This window comes from Pagrus pagrus, assembly GCF_965226575.1.
Source record: "Pagrus pagrus genome assembly, chromosome: 2".
NCBI lineage: Eukaryota > Metazoa > Chordata > Actinopteri > Spariformes > Sparidae > Pagrus > Pagrus pagrus.
In genome coordinates this window covers 810,705-833,816 of record NC_140186.1, presented here as the reverse complement: position 1 = coordinate 833,816, position 23,112 = coordinate 810,705, and the positions used below count along the sequence as shown (strand labels likewise).

At 44.4% G+C, this 23,112-nt stretch overlaps 1 protein-coding gene across 6 annotated transcripts; it reads left to right on the top strand.

Moving 5' to 3' along the window:
• The first annotated feature begins 3,842 nt into the window (after positions 1 to 3,842).
• On the top strand, positions 3,843 to 22,072 carry slc8a1a (solute carrier family 8 member 1a). Of its 6 annotated transcripts, none has more exons than XM_084367371.1 (10): positions 3,843 to 3,887; positions 6,528 to 8,320; positions 13,449 to 13,555; positions 16,334 to 16,354; positions 16,551 to 16,568; positions 18,010 to 18,078; positions 18,360 to 18,487; positions 18,578 to 18,677; positions 18,755 to 19,027; positions 20,064 to 22,072. In XM_084367371.1, exons 2-10 carry the CDS (start codon positions 6,546 to 6,548, stop codon positions 20,438 to 20,440), a joined length of 2,868 nt encoding a protein of 955 aa, XP_084223497.1. In that variant the 5' UTR covers positions 3,843 to 3,887; positions 6,528 to 6,545; the 3' UTR covers positions 20,441 to 22,072. The 6 variants fall into 6 exon arrangements, with proteins under 6 accessions (XP_084223497.1, XP_084223498.1, XP_084223496.1 ...); XM_084367372.1 differs by lacking the exons at positions 3,843 to 3,887; positions 13,449 to 13,555 and adding exons at positions 4,995 to 5,181; positions 14,497 to 14,597; XM_084367370.1 differs by lacking the exon at positions 3,843 to 3,887 and adding an exon at positions 4,995 to 5,181.
• The last annotated feature ends 1,040 nt before the right edge of the window (positions 22,073 to 23,112 follow it).

Here is a 23,112-nt window from a genome sequence, read left to right as displayed (position 1 = left end):
ATTCACGTCTCTCCTGATTGAAATAACATCTTTTCACATCACTTTACATTACAGACATCACAGCAGACGAGCTGCATGGAGACATCTGATGTTTAAATCATCTCCAGCTGCTTCAGGTGTTCAGCAGAACGCTGCAACTCTGTTTCACTGTGAAGCTCCAGAAATGTTCTGTGGACTACGAGACTTCACCTGACTTTATATCATCAGGAGGAGACGATGGCTGAGCCTGACTTTATATCATCAGGAGGAGACGATGACTGAGCCTGACTTTATATCATCAGGAGGAGATGATGACTGAGCCTGACTTTATATCATCAGGAGGAGACGATGACTGAGCCTGACTTCATATCATCAGGAGGAGACGATGACTGAGCCTGACTTTATATCATCAGGAGGAGACGATGACTGAGCCTGACTTCATATCATCAGGAGGAGACGATGGCTGAGCCTGACTTTATATCATCAGGAGGAGACGATGACTGAGCCTGACTTTATATCATCAGGAGGAGACGATGGCTGAGCCTGACTTTATATCATCAGGAGGAGACGATGACTGAGCCTGACTTCATATCATCAGGAGGAGACGATGACTGAGCCTGACTTTATATCATCAGGAGGAGATGATGGCTGAGCCTGACTTTATATCATCAGGAGGAGACGATGGCTGAGCCTGACTTTATATCATCAGGAGGAGACGATGGCTGAGCCTGACTTTATATCATCAGGAGGAGACGATGACTGAGCCTGACTTTATATCATCAGGAGGAGACGATGGCTGAGCCTGACTTTATATCATCAGGAGGAGACGATGGCTGAGCCTGACTTTATATCATCTCTAATGTCTCCACTCAGAGTCTCCAGGTTCTTCATGTTGAAGTAAAGATTTGTTGAAGGTAGAAATAAATGTGCTCTCATCCATAAACTGATCTTATTCATGGAACGTGTCCTTTAGTGCCGTGCATCTCTTAAAAAAGGGAGTTTATCAAACAGCTGACAGCAGGTAGGTCACAGTTTGTTTTACTGAGACAAGACAACAGTCAACCAGGAATAAGTCAGAAAAAGTCAAACAATCAGTAAATACATAAATGTATAATATAATAATAATAATAATGTTAGTTTTCTTGATTTCTAAATGGAGCGCCATCATCAGGTCAACATGTTAATGTGTTGTCATCAGTTTGCTGATGTGAACGTTAACTAATTACTCACTCACACATTAGCTAAGTATCATTGATAATTAGCTAATGCTAACATGCTAACATGACAAACCAAGATGAAGAACATGGTAAATATTACACCTGCTAAACTTCGGCCTTTTAGGATTGTCATTGTGTGCGTGTTAGCATGATGCTAGCATTTAGCTCAAAGCAGCGTTGTGACCAAACACATTACATCACAGCGTTGGAGGCGGAGCCCCGTTCATTCCTATGACAGCTGCTCGGTGGTGTTTGGAGCCAAAGACACTCAGGTATGAAAATACTCAGATCTACCGTGTTGTGGGGCCCACACAGCGTGAGCACTACAGACTTCTGTCGGCTAACTTCCTGTTTGGCGCCCGGCTAACTTGAATGAGGATAAAATAATTTAATGGTGCAGCTTCTAGACTTTACAAATGTTATTGAACTGAACGGCTCAAACTCTGACAGTAAGCTAGTCATGTCTCGGGGTTGTGACGCTCAGAAAACATTTCAAAAAAACATTTTACTTTTTTCTTTACTTTACTACTTTCATGATGTTAGCTTACTGGAAAAAGTGTTTTTGGGCCTCAGTGCATCACGTGACGATGTAGTTACACAGTTTGACCACTATGAAAACTCTTTAAAGCCTGGAGCTCCTCCTGGAGGCTTGTTTGTGCAGTGTTACACTTTTATTGTTGAAGAAGATGATTTAGATGTTAGGCCTCATAGATCAGGGGTCGATACCGATTATTCGTAACCAAGGAGACAGATAACTGAACATTTGGAACAATATACATTTGTAGTAAAAATAAAAATCTTTGTCAAAGTTGAGAATAACCAGTCAGTACTGTACTAAAGTACAATTTTCAGGTACTTCAGTATTTCCCCTTCCTCTACACTAAATGTATTTGATAACTTTAGTTACTAGTTACTTTGCAGATTCACATTATTCAGTGTTGACAGATTATCACTTGTGACGTGCAACCAATCAGGTAGTGTTGTGGGCGGGACGTCGAGTGGGAGCACAGAGAGGTGACTGCAGCATCAGAGCTAATATAAATGCATTTTCTAAATTCATTTATTTTATCATCAATCAGACACAATAATCACAAAAATGCTGAATATCAGCAGCGATAATCGGTCTGTTATAGATCTTGTTACCTGGGGTTTGTGACCGGGGAAACAATGCCTCTTCCTGTTTTGGATGCACAGAGACAGATAGATTTCCTTTGTGCTGTAATTCAACTTTTATTTTTCCAGGAAACCTCCCTGCTGGTGTCAGACTGAAGATCATAGACATAGTGAGGTTTACTGTGAACGGTCGCAGGTCAAACATGATTTCCTCAGTTTCTCCCTGGTGACAAGGTTGTTTTCTTGAGATCCTGAGTTATTTATGTCATCATCATGAGATAACGAATGTTTTCCCAAGATAACAAGATAATTAATCATGAGAGAAAGACTTCATAAGATTGATGAGAGTGGGCCGGGACACACACACTGCTCTGTGGGTGAGTTTTGGGAGTTTCCAATCAAACCACATGAACTTCTGTTGAATGTTTGCCATCAGCTCTGATCTGACGTTCATCTTACATCAGTTGCTCCCCTTGTGGAGATGTCATGAACAGCATGCATGCTGCCATGTTACTGCTGATGTGATAGACATGAAGCTAAAAGGAATAAGAGAATAAGATCTCGAGATCTCAAGAAAATTATCATTTGTTTTTCTCTGAAAGTTACATAACTGACTCGCTCTCACGGGACAATGTAGGAAATAATATGTTCGACCTGTGACCATTTAGGGCTTCCCTGCAGTCTATATGTCAATCAATCAATCAATCAATCAATCAGTCTTTATTTGTATAGCGCCAATTCACAACAAAAGTCATCTCATGACAAACTGAGCAGGTCTAAACCAAACTCCTCGATTCATTTATTTACAGACACACAACATTTCCCTCCGTGAACAAACACAACCTCGAGCAGAACCGGGCTCAGTGGTGGACGGTTATCTGGATGTGGATGTTGTTATCTAAAATGTATCTATTGCCAGTTTAAGTGTAATTGTTCTTTTTGTACAGGTGTGGTTACAGACTCTCCACCTGAGCGTAACGTTTTTGTCCTAAAAGAGACAAAATACACAGTAAACGAAGTAAAATATGAATTTGACTGATAGCGTCATGATAATATCTTTATGGTGTATTGAAAAGTCCTATATTTGAATATTCAGGGTTATGTTTCCCCCTAATATTTGTCTTATCCACTGTCGTGGAGCTCACGCTGACAGACCTCCTGTGTTCCCTCCTCAGGACCCGGCGGGCCCTGCAGGTCTCTGGATGTCACCTCCTCCACGAGTGGAAAATCTCTGCGGCCGTGAAGGTTGCTCAGATGTCAGATGGGACACTTATCCCAGCATTCCTGCCTGTTGTGGCCGGTCGGCGTCACCGAGCTGCTGTGAGCTGTTAGCCGTTATCTCCCCCACGTGTCGGCGGGGACGAGGAGCTGCTGGATGGCCCCGGGCCCCGCAGAGCCTTGTATGGCCATGGCCCGCTGGGACAGGGCCGATAAGCGGCTCACAGGCAGCTATGCGGCCATGTTTAGAACAATGTCTGTTTCTGTTAAATTTAGAGCAGTTATCGGACGCAGCTCTCCCTCCTGAAGGCACTCGCTGCTGCTGCTGCTGCCGCTGCTGCTGCTGCGCCAGGACCAGAGGTGAGGACCGGCTCTGAGTTTATTCATCAGGAGCAGATTTTCATCCAGCTGTGGACGAGATGATGATGATGATGATGATGATGATGATGAAGTGATGTTGGCTGGTGAGCTGATGATGTAGTGCTGCAGTAATATTGTTGTGTTGCAGTTTAAAGTCCTCAGGGTCCAGTGAAGTGATGTTGTGATAATGATGTGATGCCGTTCAGCAGTTGAGATAATATTGCAGTGAAGTACTGATGGTCTGACTGTTCTCTCCAGAGGTTCTGCAGTTCTGGAGGTACGCTGCCGTGCAGCAGTAGAAGTACTGTAGTAACAATGTCGTGATCGCGTAGCTTGAAGTTGTCTTACTGTTGAGATAATGTTGCAGTGGTGTGATAATGTGGAGTTTGGCAGCGATGGATTCATGTTGCATCGAGTAGTCGTAGTAATGTTCCTGTCTGCAGATACCGGACTGCAGGACTGGACCCTGTGGGTCAGCTCGACCTTCACTTACGACAAACTCTGTCTGTAGTATAGTAGTATAGGATAAATCAGTGTCACTGATCACCTCCATGTGACTTAATGCATAAAATCTGAGCATCAAACATGAGCTGACAGAAGTCTCAGACAGAGTGACCTCTAGTGTCCAGGAGCTGCTTCAGACCGAGTCAGGTCATCGACACGACGTTAAACTCTCAGTCGTCTTCTTTCTCTCCACACTGTTCAGATATTTAAAACCTTTTGGTCCGATGACGTTTTACAGAAGCCTGATAACTCTATGATTAAATGTTTTTTTTGAAAGGTGATGTCACCACATTTTACACAATCGATCTCTGATTATCTGCTGTGATGTCATCTTCGTTCTTCACCTGGTGGAGAGTGAAACTGTGAGGCTACAGCTCCACAGGTAGAAGGTCATGTAGTTTAAAGTGGAGGATGGTAAACTCCTGAGGGAGGAGGAGGAGGAGCAGCAGGAGGAGGAGCAGCAGGAGGAGGAGGAGCAGGAGGAGGAGGAGCAGCAGGAGGAGCAGGAGGAGGAGGAGGAGGAGGAGGAGGAGCAGCAGGAGGAGCAGTGTGGCAGCTCAGTGGTCACAGTGTTGTTTTCAGACGGTGCTCCTGTTTCTCGTCTGCTCGTCCTCTGACAGGCTCCGATGGTTCAGCCGGTGTTAAACCAGAGGACGGTTCATTATCAGGGTTCCTTCAGTGTTTCTGCCTCCAGGATGAAAACTCTGCTCGTGTTTTTGTGGAGATTCTGATCGACTCGTTTCTGTAGTTTGATTTTTTCCTGTCAGATTCTGAAGCTGTTGAAGTGACGGTAGGTTTCTGATCTTTTACTGACGCTTCAGTTCGGCTCACTGACGGGACGGAGCAGCATGTGGTGACTTATTGTAGGTTTAATACTTTAATAGAGCAAGTTAGCAGCATATTTGATATAAAACTACAGTGTGGCAGTAGACTGTAGGTAGAGGACGGTGATGTTATAGTATTACTGGTGCATTCAGTGTTTATTGTGTCCTTAATAATGTCTGTGAGTTTAAGAAAGAGCTATTTTTCATTTCTTAATAAATAAAAATGAGATTTTAGAAAGGATCGTAAACCCATGAAAAACTTATAATCACAATTTAATACATGTTAATGTTAATGAATGGATTGTGTTGTCAAAGTAGAAATATAACTTTAATGAATGATTTTAACTAGTGATTATTTGCTTTATAATAATAACTTATTGATTACAATTCAAATCTAAAGAGTCCAAAGTGAATTTCAACAATATGAAACAAAACACTGGCAGGATTAATGAGCTGAAGAGTTTTTACACTTGATTCATGACTTCATGATTCATTTATATTCAAATTCAATTAAATTTTCTGTGTAGGACTAAAGAGTACAGGAACTAATCACACCCGCACAGACATATCTGTACCTTTAATGTTTTCTTTTTACTTTTTACTTCTTAAAAAACCCTCCTGTGGACAGTTGTTGCTATAAACACACCAATGTGACTTTTGTCCATGTCTAATAAAAAAAACTAAACAAAAGCTACGACAAAACTTTTTTGGAGTCATTAGTAACTTACAGTCTGTGTTCTGACAAAAACTTATTGTTTTAAGTCACTTTAAAGGGGGATTCTGGTGTTTCTAACCCTGGGCTGTATTTCTACGTGTTCTGCTGTGTCAATGATCCAAACTCACCAAAGGTTTCAGAACCGGTCCAGTAGATCTCCTCAGCTGCAGTTTGATCCTCTGTGACGTCACAGTCACATCCACTAACAGTGTTTCAGTCTCTGACGGGCTGAGGTTGTTCTTCTAACAGTCTGACAACATCACAGGAACCTTTCCTACAGAGAGCTTTAGTCCAATAACGTCTCAGTCTGAAACCTGTCCAGAGGTGAGTTGTTGCAGTCGTTGCCTCGTCCAGTTCCTCGAGCTAAACTCTGACTCACGTTTCCACCGTCGTCTTCCTGCAGCTACTCAGACTGAGACGTCTCCTGAACGAGACAAAGAGGACGTTATTGGACTAAAGCTCTCTGTAGGAAAGGTTCCTGTGATGTTGTCAGACTGTTAGAAGAACAACCTCAGCCCGTCATGTTCATGTCATCCAGCTTCCAAACATGACCAGATAGAAACCAAAAGTACTGACGTCTCCGTCTTTGTGTTTCAGGTTGAAGGGAGTGTCAACATGAGCCGAGCCGGGACCTCGTCACCGTTCTCCACCTATCAGCTGCTGTTCTTGTTGACCATCATCTCAGTTGAACTCCCATATTCTGCAGCAGGAGGCTCCACTCTGACCAACAACACACTCAGCAACCGCACCACATGTGGAGGGAATACCAAATGCATCGAAGGTGTTATCCTGCCGCTATGGAAGCCAGAAAACCCAGCCTTCACTGACCGCCTCGCCAGAGCCACAATTTACTTTGTGGGGTTGGCGTACATGTTCTTGGGCGTCTCCATCATCGCTGACCGCTTCATGGCATCCATCGAGGTCATCACCTCCCAGGAGAGACAGATCACCATCAAGAAACCGAACGGTGAGAAGGTCACCACGACGGTGCGCATCTGGAACGAGACGGTGTCCAACCTGACCCTGATGGCACTGGGTTCCTCCGCCCCAGAAATTCTCCTGTCAGTCGTGGAGGTTTGTGGTCACAACTTTAATGCCGGCCAGCTGGGCCCCAACACCATCGTAGGAAGTGCCGCCTTCAACATGTTTGTCATCATTGGCTTGTGTGTATCCGTCATTCCCGAAGGAGAGACGAGAAAGGTGAAGCACCTCAGGGTGTTCTTCGTCACCGCCACCTGGAGCATATTTGCGTACACCTGGCTTTACCTGATCCTCGCCGTCTCGTCTCCAGGTGTTGTTGAGATATGGGAGGGGCTGCTCACACTCTTCTTCTTCCCCATTTGTGTTGGACTCGCTTACGTGGCCGACCGCAGACTTCTCTTCTACAAATACATGTACAAACGATACAGGGCAGGGAAGCAGAAAGGAATGATCATCGAAACAGAGGGAGAACCAGAGCTTCCCTCCAAGGTCGACATTGAAATGGATGGGAAAATCCTCAACTCGCATGTGGAAGAGACAGGGTTTGATTTTAACGAGCTGGACGAGGAGGAGGCCCGCAGAGAGGTGGCCAGGATCCTGAAGGAGCTCAAACAAAAACATCCTGAGAAGGAGATGGAGCAATTGATGGAGCTCGCCAATTACCAAGTTTTGACTCAGCAGCAGAAGAGTCGGGCTTTCTACCGCTGTCAGGCGACAAGGATCATGACAGGAGCCGGCAACATCCTGAAGAAACATGCCGCTGACCAAGCCAAGAGAGCCACCCAGCACGATATCTGCTCCGAGGTTTCAGTGAACGATTTCACCTCCAAGGTTTTCTTCGACCCTGGTACCTACCAGTGTCTGGAGAACTGCGGCAGTGTAGCACTGAATGTGGTGCGTCGTGGTGGAGACCTGACGAGCACAGTCTCAGTGGACTTCCGGACTGAAGACGGCACAGCGAATGCCGGCTCAGACTACCAGTTCACTGAAGGAACTGTTGTGTTCAAACCAGGCGAGACCGAGAAGGAAATCCGCATTGACATTATTGATGATGATATCTTCGAGGAAGACGAGCATTTCCTGGTTCACCTCAGCAATGTGAAGGTCGTATCAGAGGGCTCGGATGAGTATGAGGGAAACCACGTGGACGCCCTTGCAGGTTTAGGTCTGCCGTGCACAGCCACAGTCACCATCTTTGATGACGACCACGCTGGGATCTTTACGTTCGAGGAGCCCGTGGTAACTGTGAGCGAGAGCGTCGGGGTGATGGAGGTGAAGGTGATCCGGTCCTCGGGGGCTCGCGGTGTTGTGGTGGTGCCATATAAAACCACAGAGGGGACGGCTAAAGGAGGCGGTGAGGACTTTGAGGACACACATGGAGTCCTGGAGTTTGAGAACGATGAGATCTTGTAAGTAAAAACCTTCTGGTGCTGATTGATGATGTATGTTATTGATGTACTCATAGCTCTTTCTCAACGACAAACACAGGTCGGGTGTTTATTTTTTGAGAGTGTCTTGTCTTTACGATGCATCCTCGCCTTCCACGCCGTGAGAACTATATATGAAAGAAGTACACAATAGTACATATCAACATATCATAAAGTGCAGAAAGTAAAACTTAGCAACAACATGAAAGACATTAACACTTGATAAACACCTTGTTGGTTGCTGATCATGAAAAGAGATCCTTAAAGTCCATTTGACTGTCGGCTCGTCACTTTAACAGTCAGTCACAACGTATTGGCGTAGTTAGACAAGCGTCCGTGCTGAGCGAAACAGGGAGCTTTAGTTTCGCTACAGAAACGTAATAAAATGTAACAAACATTTAATTATGAACTTTCTTATAGTTTCTCTTTTTCTCTGTACTTTCTGTGGCCTCGTGCTCGTGTAACGCCAGGGGGTCAAAATAATTACTTGTAATTGGATTTTCCCATGAACAGAAAAGTTTGCTCAAATTAAATACAGCCTAGTGACGTTATGATTTATATAACATATATATGCACATTTGTTTTCCACATTCACTGTACTGAGGATCAATACTCACCAATCTTTTGACTGTATAACACAACGCAGGCAGTGTGATGGTTAAACGAGGATTTAATGAAAGAAGAGTCGCTCCTGGTGCTTTCAAAGCTCCACCTCCTCGCGGTCATGTGACCGTCAGCTCCAGGTCAACACTGCAGGCAGACTCTTTCCATGTCTGCGGGCAACAGGAATGTAATGACAACACATTTATATCCAGAGCATAAACACAGCGGCTGGCTGTGGAGGGAGAGGACGGCGTCTTGAAATGGAAAAGGTGCCCCGCTCATTCTTTGTTTCTCTTTATTGATGAGGACGCTGCCCTACATTCACTGAGATGAGCTGCTGCAGAGCCTTATATAGACCGATCGCTTATCAGCTGGGTACTGGATGACTGGAGTCCCCGACAGTCACTTATCAATACTTATACCTCCACGTACCATCGATTCTTTGTCAGAACAAACTCGTATCAGACTAAAACCTTCATTTTCTCCTGTTTGATATTTTACTGTGTTGAAGCGGCAGCAGCTCCTCACACAGCTGCTAACTTTATTAGGTACACGTTCTGATCCAACAGTCCTGCAGGAACTCCTTCACGATGTTCAGTTTGTGTTGATTCAACCTTTGGATCATTTACAGAGAGACCTTTCTGTTGTGAAGCCGTCGCTCTCATTTAGGTACAACAATTATCCAGGGGATCTTCAGCATAATTCTGATTATCTGTATTTGTGATTTTTCTGTTGGATTGCCGATTATATTTAAAAATGTGCTTTGGCTCTGATGCAGCGTCCTCTCACACAAAGTCCCTATAAACACTGAGTAATCAGAATCTGCAAAGTAACTAGTATCTAAATGTATCAAATAAATGTAATGGAGAGGAAGTATAAAGTAACAGGAAGTGGAAATACTCGAGGAAAGAAGCTCTAAATTGTACCTTAAGACTGAAATCGTACTTGAATACAAATGAATATCAGTCTCAAACATCAGTTTTCAGACTCCTTGATTTCTAATAATTGGTATCGGCCCTGAAAACGCCAAAAGGGTCGACTCCCGGTGCTGACACATGTACGCATCATAACACCTGTACAGATATTTGTTTTTAGTAAAATGAAGGATTAAGAGAGAGAGAGAGCTGAAAGAGGCTCTAGTTCCTGATTAAATGTCCATTCTGTGCCATGAAGGAGACAAAAGTTCTGATTAAAACAAACTGTTTGGAAAATTAAAGCCGTGCGGTTGGAAAATTAGAGATATAAAGTCAGAAATAAAAAAAGAAATAAAGCATATACTTTAGGAGTGGCTTAATGTTTAACATACGCAGACGTCGTTTCACAGAGTTTATACAGTTTCTTTTAAATCAACAACAATCCACAAAACTGATATGCAGCCACATCAAATCCGTCACAGAGATCAGATCTGAAGTCATGAGGAGAGCAACATTCAAAGCACCAGGCGACATCACAAAGGCAAGATGGGTTCGGTTTGTATCCAGATCCAGACCCCTTTAATATACCAGGTGTACATCAGGTGCCATTTCTTTAATATGAGCTCTTTTCTGTCTGTCCCATGTGAGGTGAGGCTGGAGGTCATTCACACGTCAGCGGTGAACAGGGATCGACTTAAATCTCTAAAATAAGTAACGTTAAAGGGCGGAGATCAGTAAATCAATAAATCAGTAATAGCCTTACGAGAGAGAGACAAAAAGGATAAAGGCTCAGTACAACTGATGAAATAAGATGAAAACTAAGCTTGTAATGTAATAAAATAATTTATCAAATAATTTTTAATGTCACAGTTACGACTTGTCCTCTCATGTCAGCGCTCATGATGATGACTTACCATTGGAATATATAGATTATATATATAATAGTAATATATATATTTAATCAAGGCTGCTTTTCATGATTTAACTGCAGAAAAAGGCGACCAGAACTTCCTCCTCCTGTTCTGACCCGCCAAGATGTGGTGTCATGTGTTTCTTTTTTTATTGGTATCAGCCCTGATAAGGCCATATCGGCTGACCCCCACACCAGTTTGAACCAGTTTCCATCATGTGCCTTCAGTCTGCCAGAGCTCCTGCTGTCTGAGCACTTCGCTGTAGATCACCGTCGCCGTTTTATTCACATTTCCCGGCCCGACGTGTTCGACGTCCTCGAGCGTTCCCAGAGAAGATCTCTGGGTGCTCACAAAGCTGCTCTGTGTGACAGGAGCTTCACACTGCTGCTGTTTACGTGGACCACAGTATTTGAGTCCGATCGGGTTACAGCAGAGCTCTTTACCTGACACGACACTGCCGCTTCCAGACGAGTGTTTACTGAGCTTCACACTCAGGAAACTAATCTGAACCCAAACCGGCATCCGTCACTTCGGATTGGTCAGGAGCTAACGGACGTTTCAACTGGTTGAATGCAGCACAGAAACGTTTGTAAGACCACAGCGTGATGTGTTCACACTTCATGTGACAGCAGTGGATCCTCCAGGTGACTTCTGAGTTCACGGAGAACTGTTTGTCTGGTGTTACTGGTTCTACTGGGTCAGACAGCTGAGTGGACTGGTTGTGGTGGGACACTGAAGTTAACCATCACAGACATTTATTGACCCCAGAAGATGAATCCGCTGACTTCATGTAGCGCCATCATCAGGTCAACATGTTAACGGGTCCAATACTTTGGTTTATGACCAAAAACCTGCAGAACTGATGAAATCACATCAGCCTCAGCTGTTTACTGAGAGTTAGCTCATGTTAGCATGCTAACACATTAACTGAGAAGTTGAACACAATGAGCGTAAACATCAGCGTGTTAGCATGTTGGTGTTAGCACTTAGCTCAGAGTACAGCCTCACGGAGCTGCTGAACTAAATGTGCGGCGTGCTCCTTTAATTAGTTGCAGTGGATGTTTGTTGAGCGGCTGCAGTTTCTGTCTCCTCTCTGACTCTTTCCTCAAACCATTCTTCAGTGAGTGTGAGTTGACTTCCAGCTCGGCGTGTCAGATATCTTCAGTCGTGCTGTTAGTCCAGACGGGCTCCAGATAAACATCACGCCGTCTCTGCCTTATTAGGGCAGCCTGTGTCGAGCAGCAGCAGGATCCTGCTCATCGTCGAGCGTTCAGCCCGTAAAGCAGACAGATGACTGCAGCCGGTTCCTCTCAGAGACGACCACAGGGGAGGTCGCCGCTGGCCGGCAGCCACCTCTCCAACCTCACCACCCGACTTCAACCTCTGTCTGTTTCCCTCCACAGACAACTCATCTGCCTCTTGTAAAAGTGCAGACTTACTGCTCTGCACACACAGCGTCACTCATCAGTGTTTTACATCAACATCAGTGACCGTTGAGCTGAAGTGTCTCTGCTGGTTGTGAACACAAAGAATTCAATGACTCTGCTTCTTGGCCTCTTTTAGCCCCTGCTGTTGGTTTTACTCAGATGCTGCAACAACGAAGTAAAATGTCCCGTCACTGCAACCTCCTGCTCACAGCTGTCGCCTATAACATCACGAACAGGATCAAAGACCCGCTCACACCTGAGCGATCCGATCCCAGGTGGACAGCTGTCAGTACAGGGCCGTCCGTCTGGGCCAGAGAGGAGTCAACAGTCCTCACAGTCTGTCCTCCAGGAGACGTTCAGATACTTGTGTGAAAACAGACTCTGGTGAAAGTAGAAGTGCTGATGTTGGGAAATAACAATAATCCATAATTCACCTCAGATGCATCAAACTAAAGTAACGAGGCTGTTTGAAGCTGTGAGGAGGAGAAAGTTCAGGTGTTTGTGTCCAGATGTAGAGAGGGAAAGTCTCAGAGATACTCAGGTACAGTACAGACACCTGTACACAGTATTTGTACTTTGTTACTTCGGGAGTCTTTAAATAAACTTTAACTGCAGGACTTCTACCGTCACGTTGGATTAGGATTTAGATTCTTGAATCCGTTCTCCGTCTCCGAGAGCATCTTGTGTCCTGAAACCACCGACACAAAACCTCCAAACCATCAATCTGCTGACATTAAATAAACATGGAAATGGATGAAGGCAATTTTCGGTTTCCACGCTGCAGGCACACACACACACACACACACACACACACACACACTCTGGAGATCTGTCCAATGAGGGCTGCTGTGGCCTGCAGCCCGGTGAAGCCTCCAACACTCGGAGGCAGAACAAACTGTGTCATCTCTGATCGTTGAATCATCTGTGATGGAAACTCATCACTTCTCTTTGTGATGATCACCAGCTGAAGCCAGACGTCCCTGCAGGTCTCAGGTCTGTCACGACGTCTAACAGGTTCACTGATGATGTGTGTTGTAGTAAGTCTGTGCTTTGGGACCAGTGAGTTTCACTCCATCATCTCACTTTCAGACACAGATGAGCTCTGAGTGATCACATGTTCTGACGTTTTTCAGATGGTGTTTCTCTGCAACAACACTCTCTCTCTCTCTCTCCACCTTTTATTCTCCGTCTCATCCTCACACGTCTTCACACTTCTTCTTCTACAACCTTCCTGTTTCTGTTTTTTCTGTTTCAGCAAAAACATTCAGATCAATATAATCGATGATGAAGAATATGAGAAAAACAAGAACTTCTTCCTAGAGATGGGAGAGCCTCGGCTGCTGGAGATGAGTGAGAGGAAAGGTGGGGGCTTCGCCTTCCTGTGCTGTGACCCCGCCCCCATCACTCACGACCTTTAACCTCTGTTTATCCAAACTCACCTCATGACCTCACAGGGAGGAGCATCAACAATCAGTCTGTCGACAGTTAAAGCCACAATGGAGGAGCTCAGACTGCAGATCCCTGCAGTTACTACTGACAGCAAACATCAGACTTAAATGTGAACAGCGACTCCGCTCTACGTACAAATATACCATTACCACCAACAGATACGTTTTTTACACAAAGAAAAAGATACCTTTATGTTTAACATTTGCCAAATTAATAAGTCGGCCCAATTCTCCTAATGCAGCGTCTTAAAATTGAGGGTTTTTTAAAGGGAGCCTGGTGACTTTCTCCACTTTCTTCCCACTCCAAAGAAGCAGCATATATTAGTTACTGTTTACTTTATTTGTAAAAATGTGTCATTATGTCATATTCTTTTATAAATTTGGAGTAAGTGGTGAGATCAGACACGAGAAACAGACGCTGCAGCGATGCAGCGACGCACTGATAACAAACATCTGCATGTATTTTATTTAATACCGATTTAACAAGAAGACAACAGAGATTTAGATTTTGTGCTGCAGCTGTTTCACAGAGTTTATTAAGTTTCTCCTCACTCACACTACTCCGAAAATCAAGCGATTTGTTAAGGGAGTCTGGGATATGGCCGTTACGAGTGACTTCATTACGTGATCCAAGTCCAACACCTCAGAGGTTGTGTCATTGTGACTTTAACCTCAGAGTTCAGTCCCTCCTCCCTGCAGACCCGATGAGGTGAGGTCATCCCCTCCTCGTCTCTGTTGCTATGGTGTTGTCACGGTGACTGACACATAACAACGGCGTGTTTGAATGTGTGTTGGTGAACTAATGCATGACCCCTGACCTCCCTGCCGATGTTGTCTGTCCTCTTTCGTCCACAGGAAGACCGTAGCCGTTAGAATAATTGACCACGATGAGTACGATAAGCAGGCCAGCTTCTTCATAGAGCTGCAGCAGCCATATTGGAACAGGAGATGGACAGGTGTGAAGAGGCACCTCGACCTCTCTGATGACCTTTGACCTTTCACTACCTTGAGGCACTCTTCCTGCTGTTGTTCAGTTTTCACTTGTTGCTGCTGCTGTCGCTGCCTCCCTTTTCTATCAGAGGACCTCCGATTGGTCAGAGCAGGAATCAGTTAGGATTGGTTGAGAACTGGACCTTTCGTCGCCCCCATGTGGCAGTTATGGTGCATTCAGACCAAATATTCACCTCGTGTCACTCACGTGAGTTGATTTTTATTTGCGTTACTCGCGCGGCACCCAGCTGGCTGAATTTCACCGTAATCTTCAGGATGACTGCAGCTGCCAGCGCGACCTGAGGCTGACCGGTGCCCGGGTCAATGACCCGTTGGCTCGGGTCAGTGCCAGGATTTCCCGGCAAGACACCAGCTACAGGTGTTCAATCTCAGCTGCAGAGCACCTGTCCGTCTGTTTTCAGTGAGTAAATCAATAAATAGCAACTGTGACCAGCAGGTAGACGTAGACTGAATGAATCTGTCTCATCACGTCAGTATGAACCCAAACAAAGAGATTTCTATGATCTGACTCAGTAAATGGATCAGAAGCTGGAATAACAACTACATCATGTCGCCTGAATCAAAGCCTGAGCTCATGCTGCGTCAGGTCTGTCGGCCAGACGACAAACAAACTACTTTTAAAATGTTTGTTCCCTTAATGGAGTTCAGCTATGCTGAGACATATTTCCATGACTTACCAGGTAGTCGGACTTCTTCGCTCGCTTTCCTTCACGTCAGCTCCTTTTCTGTCCCGTCTCTGACAAGTAGATGCGTTATCGTACAGCTCTGGGTGTCTGCAAACGGCCACGATCAGTGATTTCTCTTCAGCTCTAGAGTTTAGATGAAAACTGCAGCTACAGGTGAGACAGGTCAGGTGTCTCCACAGACACTCAAAACCTGAGAAGTGACTGGTGAGGGCTGTTTATAGCGATTGAGGACAGATTGAGACTTGTAAGGACGGGTGCTAATTGACCTGGTGTGGACAGGTTGGGACTGACGGACTAACTGGAACAGGACAGGATGGGACATGGACGTGTTAGGTCAAGTTGGGGCTAGTATGGACTCGCGGGGTGATTATCGGACAGGTTAGCACAAGTTATAAGAGATCTGGACAAGATGGGACCTTGTAGGAAAGACTACACAGGGACAAGTTGGGACTTATGTAGATCTGTTGGGTTTGTCTGGACATGTTGGAAGATCTTAAGCTGGTTTCGACATGTTGGGACCAATAACAATTGATTAACGCATGTTAGGAAAGGAATTAACAGGTCCGGACAGATGTGGACATGTTTGGACTGGTCTGGATAGGTTAGAACCAGTATCCTCTGTCTATCCCTGTCGTATTTACGCTGACTGTGCCTGTTTTCATCTCACAGTTTTGTCTTCAACACTTAACATTATTCAGGTTTCACAACTTTGACACAAACAGTAGAAACACTTGTTGACTTACAGTCCAACATCTCGATTTCCTGCTGTGAAGTTACGGGTCCTCTGTTTCATGCGTAGATAACTCAATCTTGATTTAACTGATGATGATTTAACACAAGTCTGCTTCAGCAACAAGTCCTTTAACCCAAACCTGTCAACAGGTTACAGGTTGACTCTCAGGATACAGTTTTTAGGATGAATGCATATAAATAAAAAAAAGTTTTTCTGCTTCATTTTCTCTCTGACTTCTCTTTCGTCTGTTTCCTCTCTTCAGCTGTGTTGCTTCAGGAAGTCGGTAAGCTGGTCTTATGTTTCCCTTTTCTGTCCTGCCGACCTCCCTGTTTGTCATTTTGTCTGATTCAATATGTCTCTGTCTGCTCTGAAACATACTTTGGTTCAAGTCCTCTCTGGATTTTCCTGTTGTTTAAGTGAAGAATCACCACAATCAGAGCAAATTTTGACATCTTGTTTCATATTTTCTGACGTTTTAGGTGGATTCGTCAAAACAGGTAGGTGAACCCACAAACTTTGATTCATTACATCATGTCTCATTTTTATTGATTCATTGTTGATCTGAGTTAACTGATCTTTTTGCGACTTCCTACTAGACAAACAGTTGAATGGTAAGACATTCATTGGTGGAGACGTTTGTTTTAATGTGTTGGAGCAACAACGTGAACAATAACTGGATCTCATTTATCACTGCAGAGGCACAAACAGCCCCTTCAAATATAAAATGTCCCCCATGAAATCCCCGGCTGAATCAGAACTGGTAGCTCCGCTGGTCCAAATCATTTATGTTCACAAACACATTGTCCATTCACAGACAAATACCAACCAATGTGAGCTAACTTGACCATATTTGAAGTTTGGCATTAAAGCTACACAAACCGTAAATGGATAAATATAAGTACTGTCCGATCAAAGGAGGAGGAGATGTTTTATCTTTGTGGGAAAATCACTTTTCCCACTTTGAAATTCAATATGAATGCTTTTGAAAGGCAGCCTCTGACCCAGATGACTCGGTCCACCCTCCGTTCAGATTTCCCTGTGACTTGGTTTGTGTTGGGCCAATCACAGCTGTTTGCTACAATGACAGAGGAGTATCTCCGGTCCAGATTTGAAACGTCAGTAGGACTGTCTAGTTGTGGGCCTCACGTTGACTCCTGCTCACTCACCTGAAGTGACAAGTTACAACAGCGGTTGTCAAGACGAAGACATTAATGTTTCAAATATGAGATAAGTTGACGCTGAATTTCTGTCTTCCAGTGGGCATTACGAATCAGATCGATGATTAGCAGAGTCTCATCAAGATGCAGTTTATAATCCAACTCAAGCCTGAAGCTTTAAAAAAATACCTGATGGCCACGTGTAGGGTCACGTGTTGGGTCACTTTCTGAACTCTACCATCACCATCCACCGTCCTGACTGCATGCATTAACGCTGCACATCAGTCACTGCTGTGTGGTGTGATGATGCACTTTTCTTTAAGTGACTCGACCTCTGACCTCCTCAACAGCTGAGGCTGATGGGAAATCATCTCCCCTGAGCTCACTGAGCACGCTCTGTTCATGAGGCTTATTGTTACAGCTTCAGACAGGAGTCGTGTTGGTCATTTCTCTCTCTGGCTTCGTGCAGAGACGCAGCAGCTCTTGTTCTCATAATGTTGGATCAGACAGGTTGTTGTTCACGTTGTTGATGTTCTCAGTTTGTTTCAGCTTCATCATCACGGCTGAGTGAAAACACAGCGCCTGAGGTTAAACACTCACTGAATCATCAGATTTAGTTCATCAGATTTTTACTTGTCATCAGAGTTTGAAGACGATGTTTGAGTTGGTGTTGGTGGAGGCGGTGATGGTCCAGGACTTCCTCTGGATCAGGTTCTGTGTTTGACATCAGGAGTTTGACATGTTTGGTTTCAGTTGACTCAGTTTGTGTTCACCTGTTCAGGCAGAGACATCTACAGGAAGGTCCAGGGACGAGACCACCCGCTCCCCTCCACCATCGTCAACATCACAGGTACTGTCATCCATCAGCTCATCCACCCTTCAGTACGCAAGTCCACCATCTGTTCATCCATCTGTTCCGTTCATCTGTCAATCTGTCCATCGGTCTATTAGTCTTTTGTCCGTCCATTCATTCCATCTGTCTTTCTGATGGACGGGTGATCCATCCATCATCTGTCCATCCCTCCAACCGTCTATCTATTCACCCATCTGCACTGTCCATTCATCTATCTATATGTCCAACTGTTACTCCATCCATGAATCCATTGTCTCTCTCTGGTGTCTCTCTCTCAGAGGAGGGGGGTGAGGAGGTTTTGACGAAGAAGGAGAAGGAGGAGAGGAGGATTGCAGAGATGGGCAGACCGATGCTGGGCGAGCACGTCAAGCTGGAAGTGGTCATCGAGGAGTCATACGAGTTCAAGGTGAGATCAGATTCTGTTTCACTAATGTCGTAATAAAACAGATTTTTCTCCTTGAAACATCTCTTTATTGATTGACCCGCTGTCTTGCAGAGCACCGTGGATAAACTCCTGAAGAAGACCAACCTGGCCCTGGTGATCGGGACCAACACCTGGAGGGAGCAGTTTGTTGAAGCCATCACAGTCAGCTCTGGTAAGAACTGACCTAGCTGGCCAAGTTTCTGTTTTCCTGTCAGTTTGACCCTGACTCTGCCTCCCTCTCCGGTCCAGGTGATGATGATGATGATGAATGTGGTGAAGAGAAGCTGCCCTCCTGTTTTGACTACGTCATGCACTTCCTCACTGTCTTCTGGAAGCTTCTGTTTGCCTTTGTCCCTCCCACCGACTACTGGAACGGTTGGGCCTGCTTCGTCGTCTCTATCTCAGTCATCGGCATGCTGACGGCGGTCATCGGCGACCTGGCATCACATTTCGGCTGCACCGTCGGACTCAAAGACTCCGTCACCGCTGTGGTGTTCGTGGCTTTGGGCACATCTGTACCAGGTCTGATATACACCACACATTCATTTGGCAGCTTCTGTCATCAACAGCAACTTTACAATAACTAAGAATCAGAATTGACAACATTAATTCACTGAAGTCCAATAATAAAGAAATAATATGCAAAAATAAAGAAAAGAAACATGCACCATTTTATTTCTTCAGAAGGTTGTTGTTGATTCTCTTAAATACCTGATACAAATACTGTCATCTATGAACACATCCACCCCTCCTTATGGGTGCTGCCATTGTCGTGTGACGCCGAAAGCTGCTCCCTCGTGAATCTGGGTAGATAAATGTGCCCCGAGTTCACGAGCAGGAACTCCAACCCTGTACTTTTTAGAAGGAGGTCGGAAACTGCGTTTTCTGGATTCCACTGAGCAGAAACATACCCAGAAGACGTCCACTTGAGAGCCAGCCAACGCTCACTAGAGATATCCAAGTGACGTCCTTACAGGGTTCAAAACCAAAGTTTTTCTAATATAATGTTACACGTCTTTTCAACTTCAGTCAGAGACCGCTAAAGAACTTCTTGTGGTTCAAAATAAGTTTTTATGACGCCAAATTTGACAGCAAAACCCTGAACGCTGAATTTCAACCTCAGTAGGCGTGAGGCGTGAACTTTACCAGGAGGGCTGTTCATCAGCTTTAATGAACACCATCATCCAGCCTTGATCAGGTAGGATAATGCTCCAAGGTTGGATAATTCATTTTGAACCCTGTAAGGACGTCACATGGACATCACGAGAAAACGTTAAAAAACATCTTAAAAAGACGTAAAAAACGTTCATTCTGGCTCTCCACTGGACGTCTTTTCAACGCCATCAAAGATATTCAATTGAGTTCTTTCAGAGATGTTTCTGCTCAGTGGGTCCAAACACTCGATCCAGCTTCAGAACTCCAAGCCCACACTGAGATAACCCTGATGACATCACTATGGCATCAACAGGGTTAACCAGCACCAGTACACTGACCTTCATCTGTACAGCAGATAAACAGTTAGCAGAAACTCAAACTCAGCTTCTCCTCCCACTTTCAGACACCTTTGCCAGTAAGGTGGCCGCCATCCAGGACCAATACGCTGACGCCTCCATCGGCAACGTGACTGGGAGTAACGCTGTGAACGTCTTCCTGGGTATTGGCGTGGCCTGGTCCATCGCTGCCATCTACCACTACTCTCAGGGCCAGGAGTTCAGGGTCGATCCAGGAACGCTGGCCTTCTCCGTCACACTCTTCACCATCTTTGCCTTCATCTGCGTTGCCGTCCTCATCTACCGCCGCCGGCCCGAGATCGGTGGGGAGCTCGGCGGACCCAGAGTCCCCAAGATCCTCACAACCTGCCTGTTCTTCAGCCTGTGGCTGATGTACATTGTGTTCTCCTCACTGGAGGCCTACTGCCACATAAAGGCCTTCTAAAGGTTCTGCTTCTGACAGGTCCTGAAAGGTTCTGACAGGTTCTTGATGAACAGTTCTTGTGGATTTCTATAGGTTCCAATAGATTCCTGCATATTCTGACAGGTTCCAATAATTTCTGTTTGGTAGTTGTTTGGAGCTTGTCACAGGTTTCTTACATTTGATGGACTCCTAAAGGTTCTGAAGGACATGTAACAGTTCTGACAGGTTCTGACATTTGATTGAACTCCTAATAGTTCCAGTAGGTTTTTAGATGATAGTGCAGATAAATAAATCTTCTGCTGAACTTTCTATAGTTTGTTGATGCTCTATAACGGTCTAACAGGTTCTAAACATCTTTGATGGGTTCCTAAAGATCCCAAAGGCTCCTGAAGGATCCGAAGGCTTCTTAGCAGTAATGCATTCATAGAAGTTCCAGTTTAATTCTGCATAATGTGACACGTTTCTGTCATTTTTCTAAGGGTTTGGAAACACTTCTAATGGTTTTGCTGCGGTCTGACAGGTTCTTATCATTTCTGTTGTTTATCTAGAAGTGTAGATAAATGTCTAAAGGTCGAACCTTCATCAAAGCTTCCAGTAGGTTCCTGCATTATGTGCCAGGTTCTTATGACTTTCTAAGGGTTTGGATAAACTTCCAGTGGTTCTGCCGACATGTGCATATCTCTCTCTTGTCATTTATCTCAAGATTGTTTTTTAAGGTTCTTCCGAGGTTTAATAAGCTCAAAACATGTGTGAGGTTTGAATAAACGTCTGAGTCTGCTAACTTCTGAAAGGTTCCTAAATGATCGGACAGGTTCCTCTTCCTGTTTCAACAGCCTTCTGACTCTTCTTCTGGATGAACTCTTTTGATGATCAGGCAGTTTTCTGAACATTTGAAGAATCTCTAAATAATCTGTATGGTTCTTTTAGGGTTTATTAAACGTCCATCACCTTCAATACATTTTTGATGAGTTTCTAAAGTTCCCAGAGGTTCCTGATGGGGTCTACAGGTTCTTGAGAGTCCAGATGGATTTGTAAAGGTTACCGTGGAACCCTCAAGACTCCTGAAGCTTGTTTTTGAATCACTCTGGTGTCCAGATTGGACCGTCCTCTGGTGATGTCAGAGTTTGAACTGTCTTCATCCTCACATACCTCCTGAACATTTAACCACATGTATCATAAATCCTTCATCTGTACCTTTAACTAATGTACAACATTTATCATTTTCATTCTGTTGAGCGAGGACTTTGAACCACAACCACAGCAATGACGATGGTTCCTGCTGCAGGGCTTTAGATGTTTAATGTGACTGGAGCAGTGGTGTTGCACTTACATGATTATCTGCACTGAGTTTGAAGTTAGTATTATTTTTCTTAAAGACCGTCAGAGGTTCTGCTGCAGTGAGACCATCAGAGACTCTTCAATCGGTCCAGTGGATCATCTATAACTGTATGTTTGTGTGTGAGTGTGTGAGTGCCTACGTAACCTCAAAGACTCCTGGGAAGAACAGACGTCCGTCGTGATGTTCCGGCATATGATTGGTTGCTCTGTAACAGCAGCTGCCTGCAAAACGGATGCCTATTGGCTGATGTAAACATGCGAGCTGTTGAGTTTTATCTGAGAACAGAATGACGTGTTTTTCCTGCAAATATTAAACTACAGCGAGTGACCTGTTGTTGTTTTTCTCTTGAATGTTTACGATCTATCTCCTCTCTGATTGGTCCACAGAAACAGTTGATTAAGTCTATGATTGTTTCCTGCTGAGCCTGGAAACAGGACTAAAGAAGTGCTGCTGTCGTCCCCTGGAGGCCGCAGTGTTCACTGCAGCCACAACCAGAACAAACAACATCCTGTTGACTGAGTCTTAAAGGTGCAGACTGTAAGATATGTCCAGAATTTTAGTTTAAACATTTAAAATGAGCTCTGCAGAGTAACCAGTTAATAAAGTTATCAGATAAATGTAATGGAGTAAAAAGTACAATATTTGCCTCAAAAATGTCGAAGTATCAAGTAGCAGAATATGGAAATACTCAAGTAAAGTACAAGTACCTCAACATTGTACTTAAGTACAGTACTTGAGTAAATGTACTTAAAGGAGCAGTCTGTAGTTTAAAGGAGCAGTCTGTAGTTTAGTTGAAGAAATGTTAATGAGCAGAGAAAGATCCTCATAGGCTGATAAACAAACTAAATAAACAAACTCTCTTTGTTTTCATGACTGAATAAACAAACTGACCTTAAAGGACAACACAATTTATACTGTTTTACTGTGTTTATATGTGGCGGACCCTGCCACCTTCCTAGCTTCAAACAGCGTTTCCTCTGAGAGCAGCTTGTTTATTCACTGATGGAGACAGTTTGTTATTACCTCGTTAATATTGTAAAGATTAAACCTCTCAGTTTGAATTTCTTCTATAAAACTACACGGAGCTGCGTTAGTGACGAACACAGAAACATCATCAGCCTCCATTTTCAAACATCCTACAAGTTTTTCACGTTTTTACAAAACTGCAAACTGTGTTTAAAGGGTTGAAGCTGTGCAGCAGTGACAGGCAGGCTGACCACGTCATGAACACAAACACAAGTAAACAACATGAAACACAAAATGATCCAGTCAGCTTGGGTCAATCAAGTCAGATGTTTGAATTTCTGTGGATCCACCCTGCAGCCGAGCATCACGGCCCGACTCGTGTTGGCCT